The sequence below is a fragment of the Guillardia theta genome (genome assembly GCF_000315625.1).
Source record: "Guillardia theta CCMP2712 unplaced genomic scaffold GUITHscaffold_2, whole genome shotgun sequence".
NCBI classification, from domain to species: domain Eukaryota; class Cryptophyceae; order Pyrenomonadales; family Geminigeraceae; genus Guillardia; species Guillardia theta.
In genome coordinates, this window is record NW_005434672.1 from 487,511 (window position 1) to 507,115 (window position 19,605).

The window sequence follows — 19,605 nt, forward strand, 5'->3', positions numbered from 1 at the left end:
GTGGAGGAGGAGGAGGAGGTGGTGGTGGTGGTGGGGGTAAACTGACCAGTCTTTGTTCCCTGCAGACTCAAGAATGTCTTGGAGCGCCTTCACCACTCCCTCCTCTGCCCTCCCAAAGGACATCCAGCGTTGACCTGCAGTCGCACACAGTGGCAGTCCTGCCCGCAATGCTGTCCTGGGTCAAAGAACAAGTGAACGAGCGTTGGCATAGGATTTCTTCTATCCAGCAGCAATGCCTCCTCTGTCGATGTTCGGCATGCCTCCCCTGCTCCCCATGCCCCTATCTCGTCTTCACCTTCGTCTTCACCTTCGTCTTACCTTCGTCTTCGTCTCTTCACTCAACTCTTCCCCCCCCTCCCCTTTCCGCTCCTGCTCCTGCTCCTGCTCCTGCCCCCATTCATCTTCCTCAGTACAAGGTTCTGCATTGATCGACTTCATGCCGCTTTTTCTGCATCTTCTCTCCCCGTCGCTCTTCTCACCTTGCGCGCCCAAGGCTGATTTTGAGCATGGCCTCGTCCTCGGTAGAATTCTTTTTCGGGCCTGCCTCAGATACAATTTGAAGGACATTGATAATACATATACCAAAATATGATGCATAAACTTACTGTCTTGCGAGACATTGCCGAATGTGCCCGGGGGCAAATGCGCGCCAAATATTTTCAGGCGCAAAATGAGCGAGAGAGGGGAGGGAGAGGGGAGGGAGAGGGGAGGGAGAGGGGAGGGAGAGGGGAGCAAGGAGAGGAGAGAGGCGATTGAGTTGCCTGAGAGATAGGATGAACACAGACAGGAAGAGACAAGTGAAATTATCGGACCGGAGGCAGCAACGAAAAGCAGCAATGATAATCTGTCGTCGATATCCCACAGTTGAGGTGACTGGGATTTTCCATCGTTGAAACGTTGCTGCTGCATCCCCCGTCTCCTTCTCCTCTTCTTTTGCACAGATGACATCTCTAGAGCTCGCGCAGTCCAACTACGAGCAGGCATTCATGCTGCTAGACGAGGACCAGCGTCGAGCTACGGTTGCGGATATTGAGGGCCCTTGCCTCGTCGTGGCAGGACCTGGATCAGGGAAGACTCGTGTCCTGACACTGCGCATAGCGATGATGATCGTCAAGCATAAGATACCGCCTCATTCCATCCTTGCGTTGACGTTCACCAGGAAGGCATGTCAGGAGATGCAGGACAGGGTAGCGAAATTGTGCCATGGTCGAGATTGCGGTCTGCTGATACAGACGTTCCATTCTTATTGCCTGGCATGCGTGAAAGAATTCCATGCTGAGCTCGGGTTTCGTTTCGAGCCCATGGTCCTGGACTCCTCAGCTCAGATCGATCTTGTGAAAGAATGTTTCGGCAAGCTGAATAGCTTCCAAGCTCAGCAGATCAAGACATGGCGAGCAGACAACCGGATCGATTCAGACTATGGCGATGAAGAGCTCAATCAGGTGGTGAATGCTGGGCCGTCCAACCAGGACAAGGGCACCCACCAGGCAGCGCTCTACTTTGTTGAATGGATGAGAAGGACAAAGTCGTCAGGAAGCGTACCGAAGCCGCAGTTTGCACTGGAGTCAGAAGTTTTTGGTCACTATGAGAGAGAGAAGAAAAGAAGAAACTGTGTTGACTTTGATGATCTGATTCCGCTTGCGACCAGGTTGAGCATATCTCATGTTGACATGTTCTGATCGGGTGTTGACAGTCTGCTGGACGCTGAGCGAACGCGAAAAATCATCCAGGCAAAGTCGAGATACGTATTGATAGACGAATTTCAAGATGTTTCTCACAATCAGATTCAACTTGTCAAAGTTTTGATGCAAGGGAAGCCATCGAGCATCACTGCCTTCGGAGATCCGAACCAGTCGATTTACAACTTTCTCCATGGTAAGGTGCAGGATAACTTTGGAATCTTTCTGAAAACGTGGCCATCAACCAAAGTCACGAGACTTGAGAGAAATTTTCGCTCATCTAGATATATAGTTGAAGCCAGCGCTTCCTTGATTTCCAAAAATCCTACGCAAGGCACTGAATATGGCATTAAGCCTTTCACCACCAACGATATTGGCGACAGAATTGTGATCACGAGCCATACAACTGAAGAAAAGGAAATCACCTGGGTGACCAATGAAATAGAATACTGGAGACGTGCCGGAGTTCCACTTTCACAGATGGCAATCTTGTACCGGTATGCTGTGTTTTTGTGTAGTAATGCTTTATCTGATGTTACACAGTTTGAGATCGATCGGCAAGTTATTCGAGAATGCACTCAAGAAGAGGAATATTCCGGTGGTCAATGTCTCACCTGACGATGAGAATGTCTATCGAAAGGCGCTGTCGATGGACCTGCTTGCGTACCTCAAAGCTGCTCTCTTTGAAAATGACGATGCGATGCGAAGGATTATCAACAAGCCAAAACGAGGCCTCGGTGAATCAGCTGTCGGCAAGATCATCGCAACTGCACAGAGACATAAATGTAAGTTTTTGCAGGCGTGTAGAATTCTCTGTAACAGCAACTACGATTCGCTTCCGCAAAAACAAACGAAGGGCCTTTCTGACTTTTTGCACGTGATCCAATCAATCCAAGAGGATATCAAAAATGAGACAGAAAGCATTGTGCTTGAAAACTTGCAGCGACACATCTTTGGACGTCCATCAAAGCATGATAGTGAGCTTGGAAAAATCATCAAACACATGCAAAAAGATGTTCTGCTGGAGTCAGATGATTTTGGACTGGGTTCCAAAAGTCGAACTTCGGCTGGCAACACAACTTCGTCCAAGCTTGCTTCCTTCGTCTACATGGTCAGTAATTCGCAAATCAAAGCTGCGAGGCAGAAAGAAGTCGTAACTCTCACAACCATACATCAATCCAAAGGTCTTGAGTTCTCTCACGTATGGTTGGTGAGGTTTTCAGACAGTATTTGCCCACTGATACAGCGAATCGATGATGATAATCATGATGATGATATCGACAAGGAAACTCAATGGCGAACTATGTCACTAGAAGAGGAACGACGGCTTGCGTTTGTCGCGTTTTCACGAGCAAAGAGCATGCTTCAAGTTTCCTGGTTGGTCTCTTGCCATGTTTGATCCTGTTGTGAGATTGATGGCAGGGTATCGACGGACTCTGAAACCGGCCTCAGCCAAGAGCCCTCCAGATATCTTCAAGAGATTCCAGAATCTTACAAACAAGGCGGAAGGGAAATGATATCAGCCAGGAATGGAGCAAAGCCTCTTCCCATTCGAGTTGCCCCTCTGCCTGATGATTCAAAGTGCTCGAGCTCTTCAGATGCGAGATGCGCGACCTCGTCGAGCTCAGTGCCAAACTCCTTTCCCATCAAGTCAGAGCCATCCATCAGATCAGATATTCCCATCCAATCAGAGGCTCCAACGTCTTGTCCGAGCTCGATGACAAATGGTAAGACCCCTCATGCCGCACAGGAGAAAGCAGGCAACTGGAGTTGGCGACCAGACGACTTGCCATCTCGACGATGGTCGGGAGGGTCCATGTCAGATTCTTCGTCAACCCTGTTGGATGACCTTGACCCTGGTGATCCTGACTGCGCGACTTCATGCCGGGCGGGGACAAGGAACTTCAACTTCAGCCATGAGAATCAGCTGGATGAAGTGTCAGTAGCATCTCCTTCGGATTGGAGAAACTCTTCCTCGGCCAACTTGCCGCCTGCATATGCCCGGCAAGGGTTGAGAGAACTTCAAGTGTCGACTCCTCCTACTGTTAGGCTCAAGGAGAGTCACACCGTTCAGCGAGCGATTGACTCGATCCCGTCCCTGTTTGGCAAGCGAAGAGATCCAGAGCCTTGCGCTGACTCTCCCAGAGACGCAGATCGTTCAAACCCTTCGTCTGGCTCACGTCGAAAGAAGTTGCTTGGCTTTAGGTCGGTAGCTGTGCAGTTCTTGTCATGACGATGCTGATTGTTGCAAAACCAGTTGGGGCAGGGGCTGCGGATGAGGCTGTTTGAAGTCTTCTAGACCCTTGTCTTAGTCTTGCTCAAGTTTCATGATCTCCCTAAGTCCTCGTCTCCTCTGTGTAACTTGTATCTCCTCCCAATGAAACTCAAATCCTGACAATGTTCATCGGGTTATTGTGGTGCCTTCCACTGATGGTTCCTTTCACGTCGAACTATTAGACAAGCTTCTCCCTCTATGATCTTGACTTCACGGCAGAAGGGTTGGTATCAGGGTCAGTGCAGGCCGAGCAAGTTCTTCGTCGAAGAACTTGCATGACAAGTGCCGCACATGCAAGATGAGTTGGGACAGTGCTCTTGCGCTTTGAGCACATGTAGAGGAAGGTAGATGTGGACGGTAGATGTGGACGAGGAGAAAACGAGGTAATGTGTATGAGGAGGAAAGGAGGAGAAAACGCAAAACAACCGGAAACTTGTGGGTCAACAAAATTCTTCAAGTTCTTCTCATCTACTTGGGCAAAACCGAGTTGGGGTCGTAGGGGTAGGTGCTGGAGTTCTCGAGCTCCTTGAGCTTCTGCTCCTGCTTCTTCTGGTTGTAAGCCCTGCAAAGGAGGACAAAGGCGAGAAACAAGGAGGAGGAGGAGGAGGAGGAGGAGGAGGAATGTTAGTGTCCGGCTGCAACATTGGACATGCGGGAAGCACCTGATAGTCGCCTCGGAGGCTCCCTCCTTGGGCCTTCCCCAGTTGTCAACCTCGAGGGAGGGCTCCCACTGGGGGACAAGGCCGTCCTTGAGGATGCCCTCGCCGAAGAAGATAGAGTCTCCGAAGACGTTGATGCCCTCGATCGACTTGGGGGGAGCAGAAGGGAGGCCAGCGCCGCCAGCAGCAGCCTGCAGGGCATGTCCTCAGAAATGAGGAGGGCAAGGGGGAGATGATGGGGAAGAGAAGTGGACGATGGTGGAAATGGCGCGATGGTATACCTTGGGGGCGGCACGAGGGGCAGGAGCAGCGCGAGGGGCAGGAGCAGCAGCCGCCGGGGGAGTGCTCACGCGCTGAAAGCAAGTAAGCAAGGGGAAATCTGATGTCACAGAAGGATGCAAGGGAAGGAGGAGGAGCAGGAGGAGGAGGAGCGAGCGAGCGACAGGAAGCATCGTCACCTGAGTTCCAGGGAAGGAGGGAAGGCTGATGGCCTGAGTGCGACCGAAGAATCCTCCCGACTTGGGGACGGGCTGAGAGAACGTGAGGGGTGGAGGAGGAGAACCACAACGTCCTACCTGGGTGCCAAGGCCAACCTTGGACTGGACAGCAGGCTGGTAGAACGCGAGTCAGCTTCTTCTCGTTGCCCTCCACCTTGTCTCCTTACCTGTCTGGCAGCAGCAGCCTTGGCAGCGGCAGCAGCGGCCTGCTGCTGCTGGCGAGCCTTAGCCTGCAGGAGGCGTCAATGACCCGCCCATCCTCATCTTGCCTTCTCCACCTGGGCGGCAGCGGCGGCGGCAGCCTCAGCTCTGGCAGCAGCAGCAGCCTGAGCCTGTACAGGATGAGCGACAAGCGCAAGAGAGAAGCCAATGCTTCACCTTCTTCGCAGCCTCCTCAGCGGCAGCCTTGGCCCTGCACGAAGAGCGTCAACTGACCTGCACCCTCTGCCAGCCTTTCTTACTTGGCAGCAGCAGCGCTGAAGGGAGAAGGAGCAGCCGCGCGGGGGGCAGGGGCCGCGCGGGGAGCCGGGGCAGCACGGGGGGCAGGGGCCGCACGGGGAGCCGGGGCAGCACGGGGGGCAGGCTGTTAAACCGAAAGTAAGCATGAGGAAGAGGATGGGGAGGGTCAACCTTAGGAGCAGCCCTCACAACAGGCTTGGGCGCAGGCTTGGCGACGGCCTTGGGGGCAGAGGAGCTCTTGCCAGAGGCAGCAGCTCTGAGGGCCTGAAGGCAAAGGGATAAGCAAATGCAGAGAAGGCTAAGGAAAGGTGAAGCAAAGAGAAGGAAGGGAGATGAAGTAAACAGGAAGGACTTGGCAGCAGGATAGCAGGTTGAGAGCAGAACGTCCTTCGCAGGGCAAGGTATCTCAGGACAAGGGGGAGGAGGGTGTAGTTTCCGTAACGCGCGACTGCACTCACCGCAAGCTCGGCGGCATCGATGTTGACAGTCTTCTCAGAGAAAGAGACGCTCTGGGACAGAGCAATCAGCGGTGGAAAGAGTGGAGGAAGAAGCAGGAGGAGGCGACAGGATATCGTGCAGAGTATGAGAGAATTAGAGAGAGGAAGGGAGAGAGACAGGGAGAGGGAGCGAGACGGGGGAGGGGGGAGGGAAAGGAAAGAAGCTTCACCTTGCCGCTTCTCTTGGAGATCTCAAGCAGGGACATACCGAAGTTGTCATCATCAACAAGGAGTCCTGGCAGGAGAGAAAAGTCAGAGGTATCATCCATGAAGCAAAGCACATAGATTCTCCACAGTCATTCCACCCTCCTCCTGTACACTCCATCCTGTCCCCCGACCGTGCCCAACCATCTGTCCCAACTGCGTCCCCTCTAAACAGCTGCCTCCTTTCCCTCTCACCTGACTTGCGGGCGAGGTCGTCACGGCGTCTGCCGAGGGCAGTCTCCTCGATCTCAGGGATGTCCGAGAGGATGAGAAGCTTCGCAACCAGTCAGCCGTCCCCCTTTCCAGCATCTCCCGCCTTCACCTGATCCTCCTCATCGTAGACAGCAGTCTTGTCGAGAGCTCCTCCAAGACTCTTGTAGCTACAGACCGACAGTCAAGACCCCGTGCTTCCTCCTCCTTCTCAACACACAGGGAAGAGACGACGGTGTCACGGGCCGGATCCATAGAATCGCGGTCAAGATCCTTCACAGGGTATCGTCAGGTGGAGCAGGCGAGGTCACGAAGGCCACTCACGCTTCTTGGGCGCCAGGCGATGAGGATGGGAGGCTTCCAGAGGAAGGACAGCACATACTCGAGACCCTCGCCTGACCCATCGACGTCAACATGCAGCGCATCATCATATCTCCTCCCTCAGCCGCAGCGATCAGTTTGACCACCCGATCATCCCCACCATGCTCGTGAACCAAAAACACCTCCAACTCCCCCCTTCCTTCTCTCTCCCCACCCCAATCTCGGCATCATCATCATCATCATCATCATCATCATCATCGTCTCACGGAATGAGGGTCCATCGTAGGCCGGGGCAGCCTTGGCCACAGCTCCGATGCCAGGAGCCTCCTCGCTAACTTGGGAGACACCGAACCAGGAGGGGGTGTCGCACCCGGCCTGCTTGTAGGCAGCAGACCAGACGGGGAGGGCAAAGAGAACCTGCGAACCCTCGTCAGCCGCATGTAAAGGAGAACCCCCGAGGCTGACCCAGAGTCCGATCACGGAGCCGAAGTGGGAGATGGGAGCAGTGAACCCCTGTGGCTCGCCAGTGATCTCGTCCACGAAGGGGACGGTGTTGAGAGCAGAGAGGAGGTTCTGAGCTCCCTCGATCTCCGCGGACATGCGGAGACCGCCGGCGGCCGGTCGTGAGCGGCAGACGGCGCCGGCACGAGCCAATCTTCCGCATGATGCAGGAAGAGCAGTGGGGGCAAAAGCCTCCACAACCTGCGAGACAGAAACTCTCAGTAACCTATAAGACCATGAGGAAGATGCCGATGGCACGAGGAGCACCACGACACCTCGAACCTCGCCCCGCCTCCCCCTCCACCTGCTCGTTCCTTTCCCCCTTGTCTACACACTCTCCTTCAGGACCACTACCAGTTGATCCCCCAGCACAGCAACTCTCCTATTCTCTCAGCATCTTGATGTATGGATTCCTCCCCCTCTCCTCCTCTCCTTCCTCCTCCTTACCGCCGGGATAAGCGCGAGCGCTGCAGTTCGCGTGAGCATGGCAGCGGCGGGGGTCGGCTTGAGTGTGCCTCTACCCCCAAACTCACGTGCCGAGACTCCTATGAGGTACCCACCCACTACCCTGATTATTTCAGTCAACATAATCTATTGATTTACTCAAGTCAAGAGGTTTCTCATAGGTGATCGAATCATTTTCAGTTTGTTAAGTAAATATTTGTAATCACCCACCCCCTGTATGTACCCCCTTCGATAATCCTCGGTCACTCAGAAACTCATCACTTTTTGAGGATCGGGACAACCCAAACGCAAACACCACCCACCCCCTCAGAAGCTGCCACCTACCACCTACCCGCCGTTCGAACAAAACCACCACTACCCCCATGATCTTCAATATGCCCCAGTTGTTGAAAATTCAAGGACCCCCTGGAGAAATTGGTTCACCCCTGCTTTTCACCAGTACCCACCCTACAAAACAAATTTTACAGTACCCTACCCATCTCACTCTCTGAATTTTTCACTACAATCTTAGCATGTCCTCTCACCCAAGTAGTACCCCACCCCATCCTCTTTTACCATGGAATCTACGTACCCACAGTCCCCTCCCACCGACTACCCCACGTATACTCTAATAGTACCCACCATCCATGCTTCTAATGATCATTTCAGTCCACCCCTCCTACCCTCCACCATCTCTTATATCTCTGCCCCTACCCCTTCCTAGCACCCCCTGGGCAGGAGGACAACCTCTTGACCGTACCCTAGAGATAGGGAATCGTTTCGACCTACGACCCCTTCTTCAATACCCTCACCCCATATTTTTTCTATATGGACCCCCGTCTTAGCAGAACGGTAACCCGCCTGAAAGGAAAAAAATTCTCCCACCGACCACCCCCCAGTGATTCACCCCACCCCTTCGACATCGAACCCCCCTGTTCTCTCATGGGGGAATGGAGGTGGGTGAAGATGGTAGACCATGACTCATCAATTCTGAGGCGGGTCTGATGGTACGCCTCCGGGGGGTATCGAACGGGTTCACTGGGGGGTAGGGGTATCAAGATGCTCGAAGTGGGGGGTGAAAATCAAGGAGTTTGGGGGGTGGGGGTACTTGTGCTCTTTTTTTTTTTTAGGGCAGGCAGGACGCGCGTGCAGTAGCAGCATGGGCTTCGAGACAGTCTGGTACGCCCGCAAGGGGCCAAGGACGGACGGCAAGGTCGCCGATGGCAAGGGGAAGGTGATCAGCGGCAAGGGAACCAGAGCATGCAGGTGAGCTGATCAGAACTGGGTGGAAATACGGGAAGGAGAGGAGGAAGTGGGTGAAGAGAGAGGTTGGGAAGGGACGCGTGTGTTAAGATGCATGCTGTTGGCTTGATGTGTGCGAATGTAGTGTTTAAATGATTGCTGGACGTTTTCTTTGCTGTAAGGAGGTTGTTTTTCCCATTCTCTCCCTCTTGTCGTTGCTTTCTTTTTGTACAAATGTTTGTCATGCCTGTCAGGTTCACACAAATGGTGTCAATCTCTGCGCGCGCTCTTGCAATTTGAGTGATGGTGGCTGTGGCTTTGAACGTCTCTTATCCTCAAACATCATTTTCTATTATAGTTATCGCTCGTTTATTTTCTCGCTCAATCTCCCACATAACAAGTCTCTGTTGACTTACAGCACTTTCTTGTTGTGTGAAAGAAAGTCCTCTCACCCTCTCGTCGCACGTCTGTTTCCAGCATCCACTTTGACTACAATTCTGAATGTTGATATTTCGTTTGCTCGCTCTCGTTCATTTGATCTCCGATCATGTTGTTCGATCGATGTTGTAGCATTTCACCAACTTCAATAGCGGTTGATTACTCAGATGACTCATTGCTGACGCGTGCTGTGCAGATGCTCCGGCAACCAGCACGGTATCATCAGAAAGTACGACATTAACATGACCCGCCGTGACTTCCGCGAGAAGGCTGAGACCATGGGATGGAGAAAGGTGAGATGGGCATTCGCGTGATGAAACAAGTGTTTGACTTCGGTTTCTTTGCAGTACCGGTAAATGTCTGGGCTAGTAAGTTTGGTAGATAATAAACTTTGAAAAGCCATTTTGGTGTGTAGTTGGTTTGTGTTGGCGTCCTCGTATATGGGGGTTGCTATTTATTCCTGCCAAAAACCTTGATCGTCTTGGATATCCTTGACTGGGGTTGGCACACACGTTAGAACGTGCACTTGTCACAATGAATTCGCACGAACCTCTAACGGAATGTGTGTATGGAAGATCTCTTTCCTGAGCATGTAGTGATGAGAAGTCAAAAAACCCTCCACTTGCTCCTGAGAAAGTTGTCAAATCTCGACATCACCTCTTGAGAGTGCACACACCTCTAGATTTGCAAACATGACAATGTGCGAGGGCAGAACACGAGCTGTTCGATCGCCATCGAAAGCACATTCCAAGAACGTCTGTGGCGACTGAAAGAACCTTGCAGCCGCTTTCAAGGACACGACTCGTCTTCACTTCCATTGCACCTGTCTGCCTCGTCCAGCTCCGGCGAGGTGAGACACGAGCGGTCCAACGGATCACTGCGAGCATCTCGTACACATGGCGGAGAAGCGTGAAGCATCCTACCTGGGGCGGTGGGGAGGAGGAGAGCAGTCGAGAAACGTGAGGGAGATGTTCCTGTGCAGAACGCTGTTGCGCGTGTCAATTGGGTCCCAAATCGAGCCCGCTCGTCATGAAATTGAGCATCATCAATCATCATCACCGCACAAGCACCAGCACCATCTTGAGCAGATGAGAGTGACTGACCTGTAGAAAGGAGTCGAGTGGCATGGCATCAGGAACAGAACGCTAGTCACGTCGTCATGCCTCAGCCACCTCACGACGTCCACCTGCTCCAGCAGCAGAACATCATCGCAAAAGAGGCTGAAGAAAGAGGCTAAGGTAAAACACCCACCACTCCTCTCTGATGCACTAGGGACAAGTAGAGGGCCGGGGCCAGGTTGGTCGCCAGCAAGCCGACGGATGCGAGGAGCCATAGTCTCTGCGCCTCCTGTCAGACTCTCGACGGGGAGACGCCATGCCGTCAACTAACGGGCGACTTGCTCAGCTCGTGGAGCCCTGCACCGGCAAAACACATGCAGACAGGAACGATCGGGAGCAGAAACCTGAACTCCTTATGAGCTAGCAAACTGACCCAAGTCAACATGTCATTGAACACAGAAAGACGACGACGGGAGTACAACCTGTGCATGACTGTTGTGACGATTACACATTCCAGGAGCTCACGATGAAAACGTTTTCTCATGCCGTAGAAAACCAGAGGAATCGAAGTCATCAGAAGCGTCGGGATGCCCTGCAATCATCGGAGAGGAAACAGAACGTGAATTTTCTTACTCAGTGATGCCCGTCTTTGAGCTCACCTCTGAAAAATACCACCACCAAACGTGTGAGCCATAGATGGATCCTCCACCTTGGACAGCATTGAAATAGAAAAAGTTCCAAGCTGAAAGTACAAATCTCCCATAGAAGTATGAGTCTATTCCTATGATCACTGCAGCTGCGATCAGGAAGCTTGTGATCGAACCAACCAGGTGTCTGTGCACCTCTCTTCTTGCAGCAGCAGCACGCAAGGCGACAGCTCCTCTACACAACAGCGGCAGCAGCATGGCGACGCTTGTCGGCCGGATCAAGAAGCAGACAGCCATGAGCCAACTCAGCGCAACCATCGACCCCGCGGGTTTATCTTTGAGACCTGACCATGGCCAAAGTGCAAGGATTGAGGTGATCAAACAGGCTTCGACTGAGTTGACCAGCGAGCGTGACATGCAGTAGAAGAAGAAGCACGACGAGACCTGGCAGAGGATCGCGTTGAAGGCAACCTCGACTCCGAACAGCTTGCGAGCTAGCTCTACCATGGCCAGATCCGTCAAGATGGCTATGGATCCCGACCAGAGCTTGGGAATGAGCTCTAATACATCACCGTTGTCTAGAGACAGAGCCCTTGCGATGTCGTAGAGCAGCGACATCACGAATGGCATCGCGTAGCTTCGTATCCCCTGCCTCCACTCCCATGTGAGGTATCCATACCCGTATGCCATCCTGTGCGCAACCTCTGGCGCCTGCCAGTACTCGTCCGGGACGAAGTATGTCTGCTGGCACAGGCAGGCGAGCAGCCTGTACGCACATAGGAAGAGGACGAGAAGGCGCCGACGTCTTCCTAGGATGAACGAGTGAACCAGATCCTTCCGAGGAAACATCCGCCTGTGGGCTACAACAAGAGAGGATAGTAGGATGAGACATGAGCAAGTAGCAGGCAAGCTTCAACTTCCTTCATCCCACCGTCTTCCTCCTTTCGCCGTCCCAGACTTCGCTCGCCATCCTTCATGCCTTCCTGGGATCGGAGCTGCGTCCTCCCGTCATCAGCCCCCCGTCGTAAACTTCGGGCCCAGTGGGGCTCCGGGCCTGCCAATCCGACTTGCCAAGTTGAACTCAGTCACTATAACGCAATGCTGACTCACCCGCTAACAGTGAAGCGCGCCCGGCGCCGCCCTGCGAGGCATGCGAGAGTCCGGCGGACTCCTGAATAGCCTGGAAGTTTCAACTTTGGCTGGACGTGCTGAGCCGCATGATGGCACGGTACCACCGCACGGTGACGCGATGACTTAGCGGCATTCAAGTATGATTACATGATGCCCTCGGAGCCTGGAGGCTCGCCGATCCCGGCGGTGACCGGATCTTCCTTCCGGTGAGGCGAGTGTAAAACAGTGAAAGTCGGCCGCGGGCCGGGTCGGGTGATGGTCGCCGACCGTACGGTGGGCCGGTGCCGTGCCCGGGCGGCGCTTGACTCAGTGAAGTTCACCCGGCATGATCACGGGACCACGGTACTGCCGAGGACAATCACTCAGGAGGCTTGACCCCCAAGGACTTCCAGTCGGACGGAAATCTCCTGACTCTACTAGGCTGGCCTAGGCTAGGCTAGTATCCCTTTGAAAAAACCTCCTCTTTTCGTGATAGTCGTACTATCTTTAACTTAACATTGAGTAAAGCCTTAAGACCAGCGGCAGCAGATATGCGCCAAACGTTCCGTTGTGAGTCGCAGCCTTTAGTCCTTGAGATGTACCTCCGCTACTTGAAGCGAACTGAAGATACGTCTCAAGCCTGTTCACACTGTCAGTACCCGACTGACTAGCACGCACATGTCGCATACCGTCACGGTGAGAGGACGAGCTGGCTCTACTAAGGGAGCCCGTGCCAGGCCTGTCGAGCTGACCCTGGCCAAGCTTGAGCTGTTGTATGAGCTCCGTCAAGAGGAGGCCGCCAACTGCCTGGTATGAATGCTGGCCTCCCCTTGCTTGGTCTCCCGTAGTAGCTCGATGTCCTTGCTCGATGTTGTTGCTTGATCGTCTTGCTCGATCTCCTTGCTGACTTGCGCCTTGCTCGTGCAGGGTATCTCGCTCACGAGCCTCAAAAGCGCCTGCCGACGTCTCGGGCTGACGCGATGGCCATACACAAGATCGATCCGCTCCTCCTCCTCCTTCCTCCAGCAGACGGCGCAGGTGGCAGCAACTTATGACAGAAGCAACGGACCTCGAGCAACAACACCAACACCTCATCACGATGCTCCTGCCTCCTCTCCGATGCTGACTGGCTGCCCCCATGAACTCGCCCAGGCTCCAGACGCTCATCACGCCCATGGCGCTTCGGTCCAGCCAGAGGAGCACTCTTTGACCGCCAGAGTGACGCTGGAGGAGTTGAGGATTCTGGGAGAGTGGGACGAGGAGCATAGCCAGCTGCTTGTCAACAACGAGTGGATCGACTACATTCTCAGCTCCGGCGAGTCAACAGACGTCGACATGAGCCCTGGAGGGGCAAGCTCGAGCTCTCGATCAGAGCGGACGTTGGATGGACCTGCAACGTGATCCACCGCAGGAGAGAGGCAGCGGTTCACACTTGGTGCTCAGCAAGCAGGACTGCTGGCTGCGATGCGCTCGCTCACAGAGTCCGGCCATCGAGCAGGACGACGAGGCAGCAGCTGATGCCGCGGCAGGAGGAGCTTGAGGGCGGAGGTTTCGGCGAGATAGTGACGGGGGGTGGGGGGGATAAAGCAAGGGGGTGCTGGCAAGTAAACGACTCGAATCACGAGAGAGGTCCGAGGCTGTCAGCCATGAATCGGAAGTCCACCAGCTCTGTAGTTGGCCATGATGGTGCATTCCAGTCACGTGGAAGGTAATCCCTAGCATCACCCGGTAACCGTGTGAGACGAAATCACTTGGATGGATAAGATCGCTAAGTTTTAGGCAGCGTCAAGGACAGTTTCGCTAATTTACATGAGAGCAGGGAAAGTCTGTCGGAGAGCATCGCGGCACACAAACATCTTGCCGAATCCCTGCTGAGACCTCAGCTGTCACGTCAAGGTTGAAAGGCAACTCGACCTCTTCCTCCCTTGGCTGCTGAAAGCTTTGCGCAAATTTCCGTACGATACCTGCCGATGGCTTGTTAAGAGCTGCAAGCGTGCACTAAGAAAGGCTACCCAGGCTCTTCTTGTTCGGGCCGAGAGTCGGGTGGCCCCGTCGCGACATGACGCGATCACAGCAGACGTCAGGGTGAGCTTGAAACAGCATAACCTGTTCTAGGGTGTCATTTCGCTGATCAAGCGCAGACAGTGTGGGCTCCATGTGACACTTCACCGCGATTTGTTGCCTTGAGAGTCCTCGTTGCTTCCCTAGTCGAATCCAGTGCGCTCGTTGATATTCATCTATCTGCATCGATGTCAAACTCCGGCCTCTAGCCGATGTTTCCAACGGATCAGCAATCCAAGAATACATTCGTCCTGTCGATCGCTACTCTCCTCTTATCCCCAAGGGCTGCTGCTGCTGCATCAATGCATGCTTCGCGGCTTCCAAGCGTGTCCTGCGAGATGATAACCCATCCGTTCTGCCTCAATCTGTCCGCCAATGTAGTCTTGCCGGACCCTGGGATGCCACAGAAGACCAAGAGCATGATTCTTTCTACAGGCTGGGCCACCTGGACCTCTGCTGATGCCCCTCCATCTGCGTGTTGAGGTCTTGCTTCAGCGCCTCTTTCAGCAGGAGCTTCAGATATAGTGGTTTCAACAGTGCTGCATGACAGCTTGCTGAAATTCTTTTCAAGATCTTCCATGACCTGCAGACAAGCTCTTCAGAAGTTAAACAGCACAATCGTAGAAGCAGAACACAAGTCAAATGTCTGTTAGCCCATGAGCTCACATTCTAGACTGTTCATGTAATTTCCACCAACAACAGTTTTCAACATTCCTTATTTGTACATGTTTACATGCAAATGGAGCAGCTTCGTTAATATCAATTTACACCAACTTGTTGGTCACACACTTGTCTTTGATCGTGCACCTTTTACTAGCATGAGTGCCTCATCGCGCCAACGATAAAAACGAGGATTCAATTGGCAAGATGCTGGAAATATCCAAGAGTGCAGGAGTAACAAAAGGAAGGCGAGTTGAAAGGTGATTGTGATGCCTGTACAGAGAGGAGCGACAAGTCAAGGAGAGGAGAGGAGGACAACATGCTCTCTTCAAGATGAGGAGAGGAGGACAACATGCTCTCTTCAAGATGAGGAGAGGAGGACAACATGCTCTCTTCAAGATGAGGAGAGGAGGAGAACATGGTCTCGCTATTCTCAGCTCCTGCCATGGTGTCTTTGTCAGAGTCTACATGCATGGTTGATGAATGCGAACGAGGCCATTATTTTTGTCGGAGGGTTGCAGTGGTACTCCAGGGTGGGTGGGGTATGACTTGGACCCCTGGGTTTGATATCTGATTCCAGAAACGTGGGTGATGGATATTAAATATAGTTGGGTCTTAGCATGGTAGGGTACTTAACCCCCACCCATCTTTGAAGTATTGTTCGGGTTCCTGGGGGTGCTCTCTTTGCTGGGAACACCAGATGTGAGGCGGGCCAGTCTGCTCAATCCCGGAGTCCGATCGCTCCGACGTAGCGGGCCGCCGGGCCGGGCCCACTGCCAGGGCGCCCACTGGCGGCCAGCCCGGCCCTGATACCGGCGGGGCCCTGGTGAGCCTCAAGTTCTCACTGTCCGATCACCGTGCCGTACCGTACGGTACTTGAAGGGCCCCGAGTCACGGCGGTTCCCGGAGTCCACTCGGACTCTCAGTGACTCTCGCGACTCACTGCGGCACAGAACTTGGCAATAAGCAGCAGATGCCGAGCGCCACCGAACATTTCAATCAACTTCTCCACATGCTAGTCCCGACCTCACTGACACCCTTCAAGGCTTCCTCCCCCCCCCCCCCCCCAACCACCACTTCTCCCTCGACCTTCGTTCCCTCCCTGCCTCCCTCCCCTCCACCAAGAGGTGACTCGCTCAGAGCACTTCAGGTTGTCATGCTGCTCCTACAAGCAGTAGCCCGTAGCTTTCTTCCCCTTCATACGCGGCAGAGTGGGAGCCTGCTGGAACACCGCTGAGGAGGAAGGAGTGAGACTGACATACGGAGAGGGAGGAGGAGGACGAGGCTTACACGCGGGGCGAGGGATCAGAGGCGCTCCAGTCTGAGGCCGGACGGCAGCAGAGAGAGGACGGGCACTAAGACCGCTCCACTGCTGCACGAGGACCTGGCCGAGCATGTCTGCAGCAGGGTCAGAAGCCCCTCTCCTCTAGCTCCAGCAACCTTCGTCCTTGCTCTTCACAGCCAGGGAAAGCGCGTTCCTGCCCGAGCTCGAGGACGCGAAAGCTCCTGCCCAGAGGGTCTGAGGTTGAGAGGAGAAGGCAATGGTGGGATGGCAGGTGCCAGTGAAGCGAAGGTCAAGCAGGGGGAAGGAGATGCTGGAGAGGAGATCGAAGTCGGAGGAGTAGGAAGAGGAAGGCAAGGAAATGGAGGACACAGAGGGTCATTACCTGCATTCATCAGGTACGAAGCAAGCTCACTGTCCCCGTCCTCCACAGCGATCATGAGTGCGGTATACCCCCTTGAGTCTTGCGCCTGAGGTGAAATGAGGAGGAGGAGGAGAGTCGAGCTAGCGTTTCACGTCAATCAGCAGGCGAGGAGCGAAGAGAATCCGTGAGATGGCATGGAAGGAGCCGAGGAACGTTGCGACGTGCAGCGGCGAACGACCCTTCTTGTCCTTGGCATTGATGTCTGCAGAGAAGTTGACGAGCAGATCGATCACCTGGAAACAAGAAGGTGAGGAGAGGGAAAGAGACGAAGTGAGGAGGCAGGAAGGGGAGGGGGGAGGAGGCAGAGGTGGATGGGATTGGAGAGGGGCACAGGGGGGTCAGCGAGACCTTGGTCTGTTCCGGTTGCCGAAAGACAGCGAGGTGGAGAGCAGATAAACCGTGAGCATCCTGCGCGTTCGGGTTGACATCGGTGGAGAGGATGGCCTCAACAGTCTCAGCGGATCCCTCAAGAGCTGCATGGTGCAGAAGCGTCCAGTCTTGATGCTGCTCCTCCTCCTTCACAAGCTTGGGAGGGGAGCCAGAGGACAAGAGCGAGCGCCAGTCGGAAGCAGCGACCTCCTTGCTCTTCACTCGCTTGTTGAGCTCAGCAACACAGAACTGAAACAGCTGGGCGTTTGAAGAGCGAGCAGCGTAGACGATGGGCGTCTGACCGTTGGCATCCTTGAGCTGCAGCATCGGCCAGGCCTTGTGAGCGAGCATGCTCTCTACCATGTCGTTCCTGCCCGACAGGACGGCGATGTGCAGCAAGTTCCTCCCTCCGGCGTCTTGTCGAGGGTAGACCTGCATGATGTCCAAGTCGTCGGCGAGGCGATCACGATGCCACTGCGAAGAGAAGCTGCGTAGGAAGAGATAAGTGGGAGAGGAGCAAGACACAGGGCTCTCTCAATGGAGAGCTAACGAACATCACCTGCTCTGCAAGGGATGGCGGTGAGGCTGGACGAGCGTGGAAGAAGCCAAGACCCCTTCCTCCTCCCCGTGTCTCATCCTGGCGTACGACGACGAGGGCCTGCAGCTCCTTAGCTGCAGTGCATGAGGGGCTTGCAAGCTCGCGGGAGTCTGTAGCTCTAGCTTCTTGCCCTTCGAGGGCTTCAGGGCGAGGAGGAGGAAGAGCAGCGTCTCCCACTGGCCGCAGCAGCATGCGATCTCGATCGCAGTCCACCCTAGACTCTTCCTCCCCTTGGAAGACTCCTTCTCCTCCTCCTCCTCCTCCTCCTCATATCTCCTCCTCCTCCTCCTCCTCGTAGGTTGTTCGCCCTTCTTGGTACTCGGCTCCGCATTGAGAGGGCTGATGGGTGAGTCAACTGACAGGATCTGAGCCCCGGCGTCCAGCAGCATCTTCACACAGGCGATGTTGCCGACCATGGCGGCGCTGTGGAGTGGCCGCATGCGCATCTTCAATCGAGAAATGAAGCGACTCATGCGCAGGTAGGGAGACATGGATGGAGGAGCCGCGTGGAGGAGGAAGACGGGGCCCTCGGGGAGTTCGACATTAGCCTTGGCGTCAAGGAGGAGCCTGCAGCAGTCGAGGCCTGCAAGAGGAGTGAGGTCATAGGACAGGAGGAGGGAGAGAGCGCAGGTCTTAGAGTGAACGAAGGAAGAGTCCAACAGCAAGCAGCTACGAAGTAGGGGGCAGCGGGAGGGAAGAAGGATCCCAGGAGCAGGGATACAGGAAGAGGAGGAAAGAGGAAGGTTTGGGAGAGAGTGAGAGCAGAGTGTTGGGGATGCGTCACCCTGAGGTCCGTTCAGTCTGCAGGCCTCTCCGAGGAGAGACACCCCCTCCTTCATCAGGATGTTGACGTCATGCCCGGCCGCAAACAAGGACGACCGGAGAGCATGCTTGTCGCCATGCCGGACAGCTCTGATCCATCATAGGTCAGCCACCCTGCGCTCTTCTCTCCTCTCCTCTCTCAACGCACGAGAGGATCGACAAGTGCTTGTGCAGCGACATGGCCTGAACCTGCGCGCGGGTCCAGGCAGAGATTCCCTTGGAAGCCTGCGCGGAGTCATGGGGGAGCATGGAAATCTCTTTCAGCTCATCGCACAATCTGACGGGCTGCATCCACGAACTGCTTGCGATGAGCTTCGGTCACAGGGACCAGATCCTTGAGCTCGAGCTGCAACTTGGAGGGAGGAAACGGCATGGCGCTGCCGACGGTCGGACGACAAGTCTTTGGGTCGACATCCACCTGCATTGTGAAGGATCAGGACGAGGCAATGGCTGCATGCTCTCACCTCGCACATGATCCGGACATCGACTTTTCCCCTCCTCTGCTCATGGTAGATCGTGTCAGACAGATCTTTGCGCGTCTCTCGCTTGTTGATCAAGACGTATGTCCGAACGATGGTTCCTCGCACCGTTGTCGCCTCCACCTCTTTCGTTGCGTTCTTTCTCGCCAGCTCCTTGATCTCTTCCAATGTCTTCACCCTCACGCTCCTATCCTTTGGCCGTATGAGATCTGCGTAAGGATCTTTCTGTACAGTCCGCGCGGCGTCCAGCAGCGTCTTGTCGAAGAGGACTCTCTCCCCGCTACGCAACGCCTCCCTAACAAGCTTCACATCCTCGTTGTTCTCTACTGAGTCGTAGAGACCATCGGATGTCAGCACAAGCAGCGGCCGTCGAGACCCTGCCCTTCCCTCCAGCAGGAAACAATCGCCGAGGTTTCCGGCCTTGAGGAACGCCCCTGACTTCCACAACTTTGGGTCCAACATCACCGCTGTTTCATGCACCTGATACGGATGCCTGCCTACTGATGACGATGATGCTACGGTTGTTGATGTTGATGTTGATGTTGATGATGACGCGACTTGTTGTTACTGCTGATGTTTTTGCGTTCGTCACGTCCTTTCTTCACCTTGTATACTCTTGCTCCTCCGACCGCCATGGTCGACCGTTGAAACCCGGGAAACTAAAAGAGC

General features: G+C 54.4%; 8 protein-coding genes across 8 annotated transcripts in view; 3 read left to right on the forward strand and 5 right to left on the reverse strand.

Moving 5' to 3' along the window:
* GUITHDRAFT_131831 (hypothetical protein) overlaps positions 1 to 123 on the reverse strand; it is a gene marked incomplete at both ends in the record, with an annotated part of 1,012 nt that extends 889 nt beyond the window's left edge. The window contains one exon of the mRNA XM_005841757.1: positions 47 to 123. Coding sequence (XP_005841814.1) covers positions 47 to 123 — 77 coding nt within the window. The remainder of the gene's footprint in view (positions 1 to 46) is intronic.
* An 818-nt stretch (positions 124 to 941) lies between these two features.
* Positions 942 to 3,978, forward strand: GUITHDRAFT_99485 (hypothetical protein; the record flags this gene model as incomplete). Its single annotated transcript, XM_005841758.1, has 6 exons — positions 942 to 1,648; positions 1,694 to 1,875; positions 2,014 to 2,176; positions 2,223 to 3,056; positions 3,102 to 3,888; positions 3,937 to 3,978. 6 exons carry the CDS (start codon positions 942 to 944, stop codon positions 3,976 to 3,978), a joined length of 2,715 nt encoding a protein of 904 aa, XP_005841815.1.
* Positions 3,979 to 6,260: 2,282 nt separating this feature from the next.
* Positions 6,261 to 7,800, reverse strand: GUITHDRAFT_149878 (hypothetical protein). The gene is given in 8 exon segments (XM_005841759.1): positions 6,261 to 6,305; positions 6,471 to 6,546; positions 6,557 to 6,650; positions 6,701 to 6,753; positions 6,805 to 6,875; positions 7,068 to 7,218; positions 7,267 to 7,503; positions 7,750 to 7,800. 6 exon segments carry the CDS (start codon positions 7,786 to 7,788, stop codon positions 6,557 to 6,559), a joined length of 645 nt encoding a protein of 214 aa, XP_005841816.1. The 5' UTR covers positions 7,789 to 7,800; the 3' UTR covers positions 6,261 to 6,305; positions 6,471 to 6,546.
* Positions 7,801 to 8,905: 1,105 nt separating this feature from the next.
* Positions 8,906 to 9,782, forward strand: RPS29e (small subunit ribosomal protein S29e, cytoplasmic; the record flags this gene model as incomplete). The annotated part of the gene is made up of 3 exons (XM_005841760.1): positions 8,906 to 9,012; positions 9,623 to 9,719; positions 9,774 to 9,782. 3 exons carry the CDS (start codon positions 8,906 to 8,908, stop codon positions 9,780 to 9,782), a joined length of 213 nt encoding a protein of 70 aa, XP_005841817.1.
* A 173-nt stretch (positions 9,783 to 9,955) lies between these two features.
* GUITHDRAFT_131834 (hypothetical protein) lies at positions 9,956 to 12,101 on the reverse strand (the record flags this gene model as incomplete). The annotated part of the gene is made up of 11 exons (XM_005841761.1): positions 9,956 to 10,054; positions 10,103 to 10,202; positions 10,250 to 10,303; positions 10,350 to 10,412; positions 10,486 to 10,529; positions 10,580 to 10,612; positions 10,678 to 10,764; positions 10,918 to 11,076; positions 11,144 to 11,872; positions 11,908 to 11,940; positions 12,063 to 12,101. 11 exons carry the CDS (start codon positions 12,099 to 12,101, stop codon positions 9,956 to 9,958), a joined length of 1,440 nt encoding a protein of 479 aa, XP_005841818.1.
* An 818-nt stretch (positions 12,102 to 12,919) lies between these two features.
* On the forward strand, positions 12,920 to 13,781 carry GUITHDRAFT_99489 (hypothetical protein; the record flags this gene model as incomplete). The annotated part of the gene is made up of 3 exons (XM_005841762.1): positions 12,920 to 13,051; positions 13,169 to 13,638; positions 13,685 to 13,781. The coding sequence occupies 3 exons, from the start codon at positions 12,920 to 12,922 to the stop codon at positions 13,779 to 13,781; spliced, it is 699 nt and encodes a 232-aa protein (XP_005841819.1).
* A 265-nt stretch (positions 13,782 to 14,046) lies between these two features.
* Positions 14,047 to 14,882, reverse strand: GUITHDRAFT_99490 (hypothetical protein; the record flags this gene model as incomplete). Its single annotated transcript, XM_005841763.1, has 5 exons — positions 14,047 to 14,109; positions 14,156 to 14,205; positions 14,254 to 14,347; positions 14,411 to 14,482; positions 14,547 to 14,882. The coding sequence occupies 5 exons, from the start codon at positions 14,880 to 14,882 to the stop codon at positions 14,047 to 14,049; spliced, it is 615 nt and encodes a 204-aa protein (XP_005841820.1).
* A 1,941-nt stretch (positions 14,883 to 16,823) lies between these two features.
* GUITHDRAFT_53075 (hypothetical protein) lies at positions 16,824 to 17,445 on the reverse strand (the record flags this gene model as incomplete). Its single annotated transcript, XM_005841764.1, has 3 exons — positions 16,824 to 16,901; positions 17,017 to 17,165; positions 17,340 to 17,445. Coding segments are annotated over 3 exons (333 nt in total), but the record flags the coding sequence as incomplete, so codon positions are not given.
* Positions 17,446 to 19,605: the final 2,160 nt, after the last annotated feature.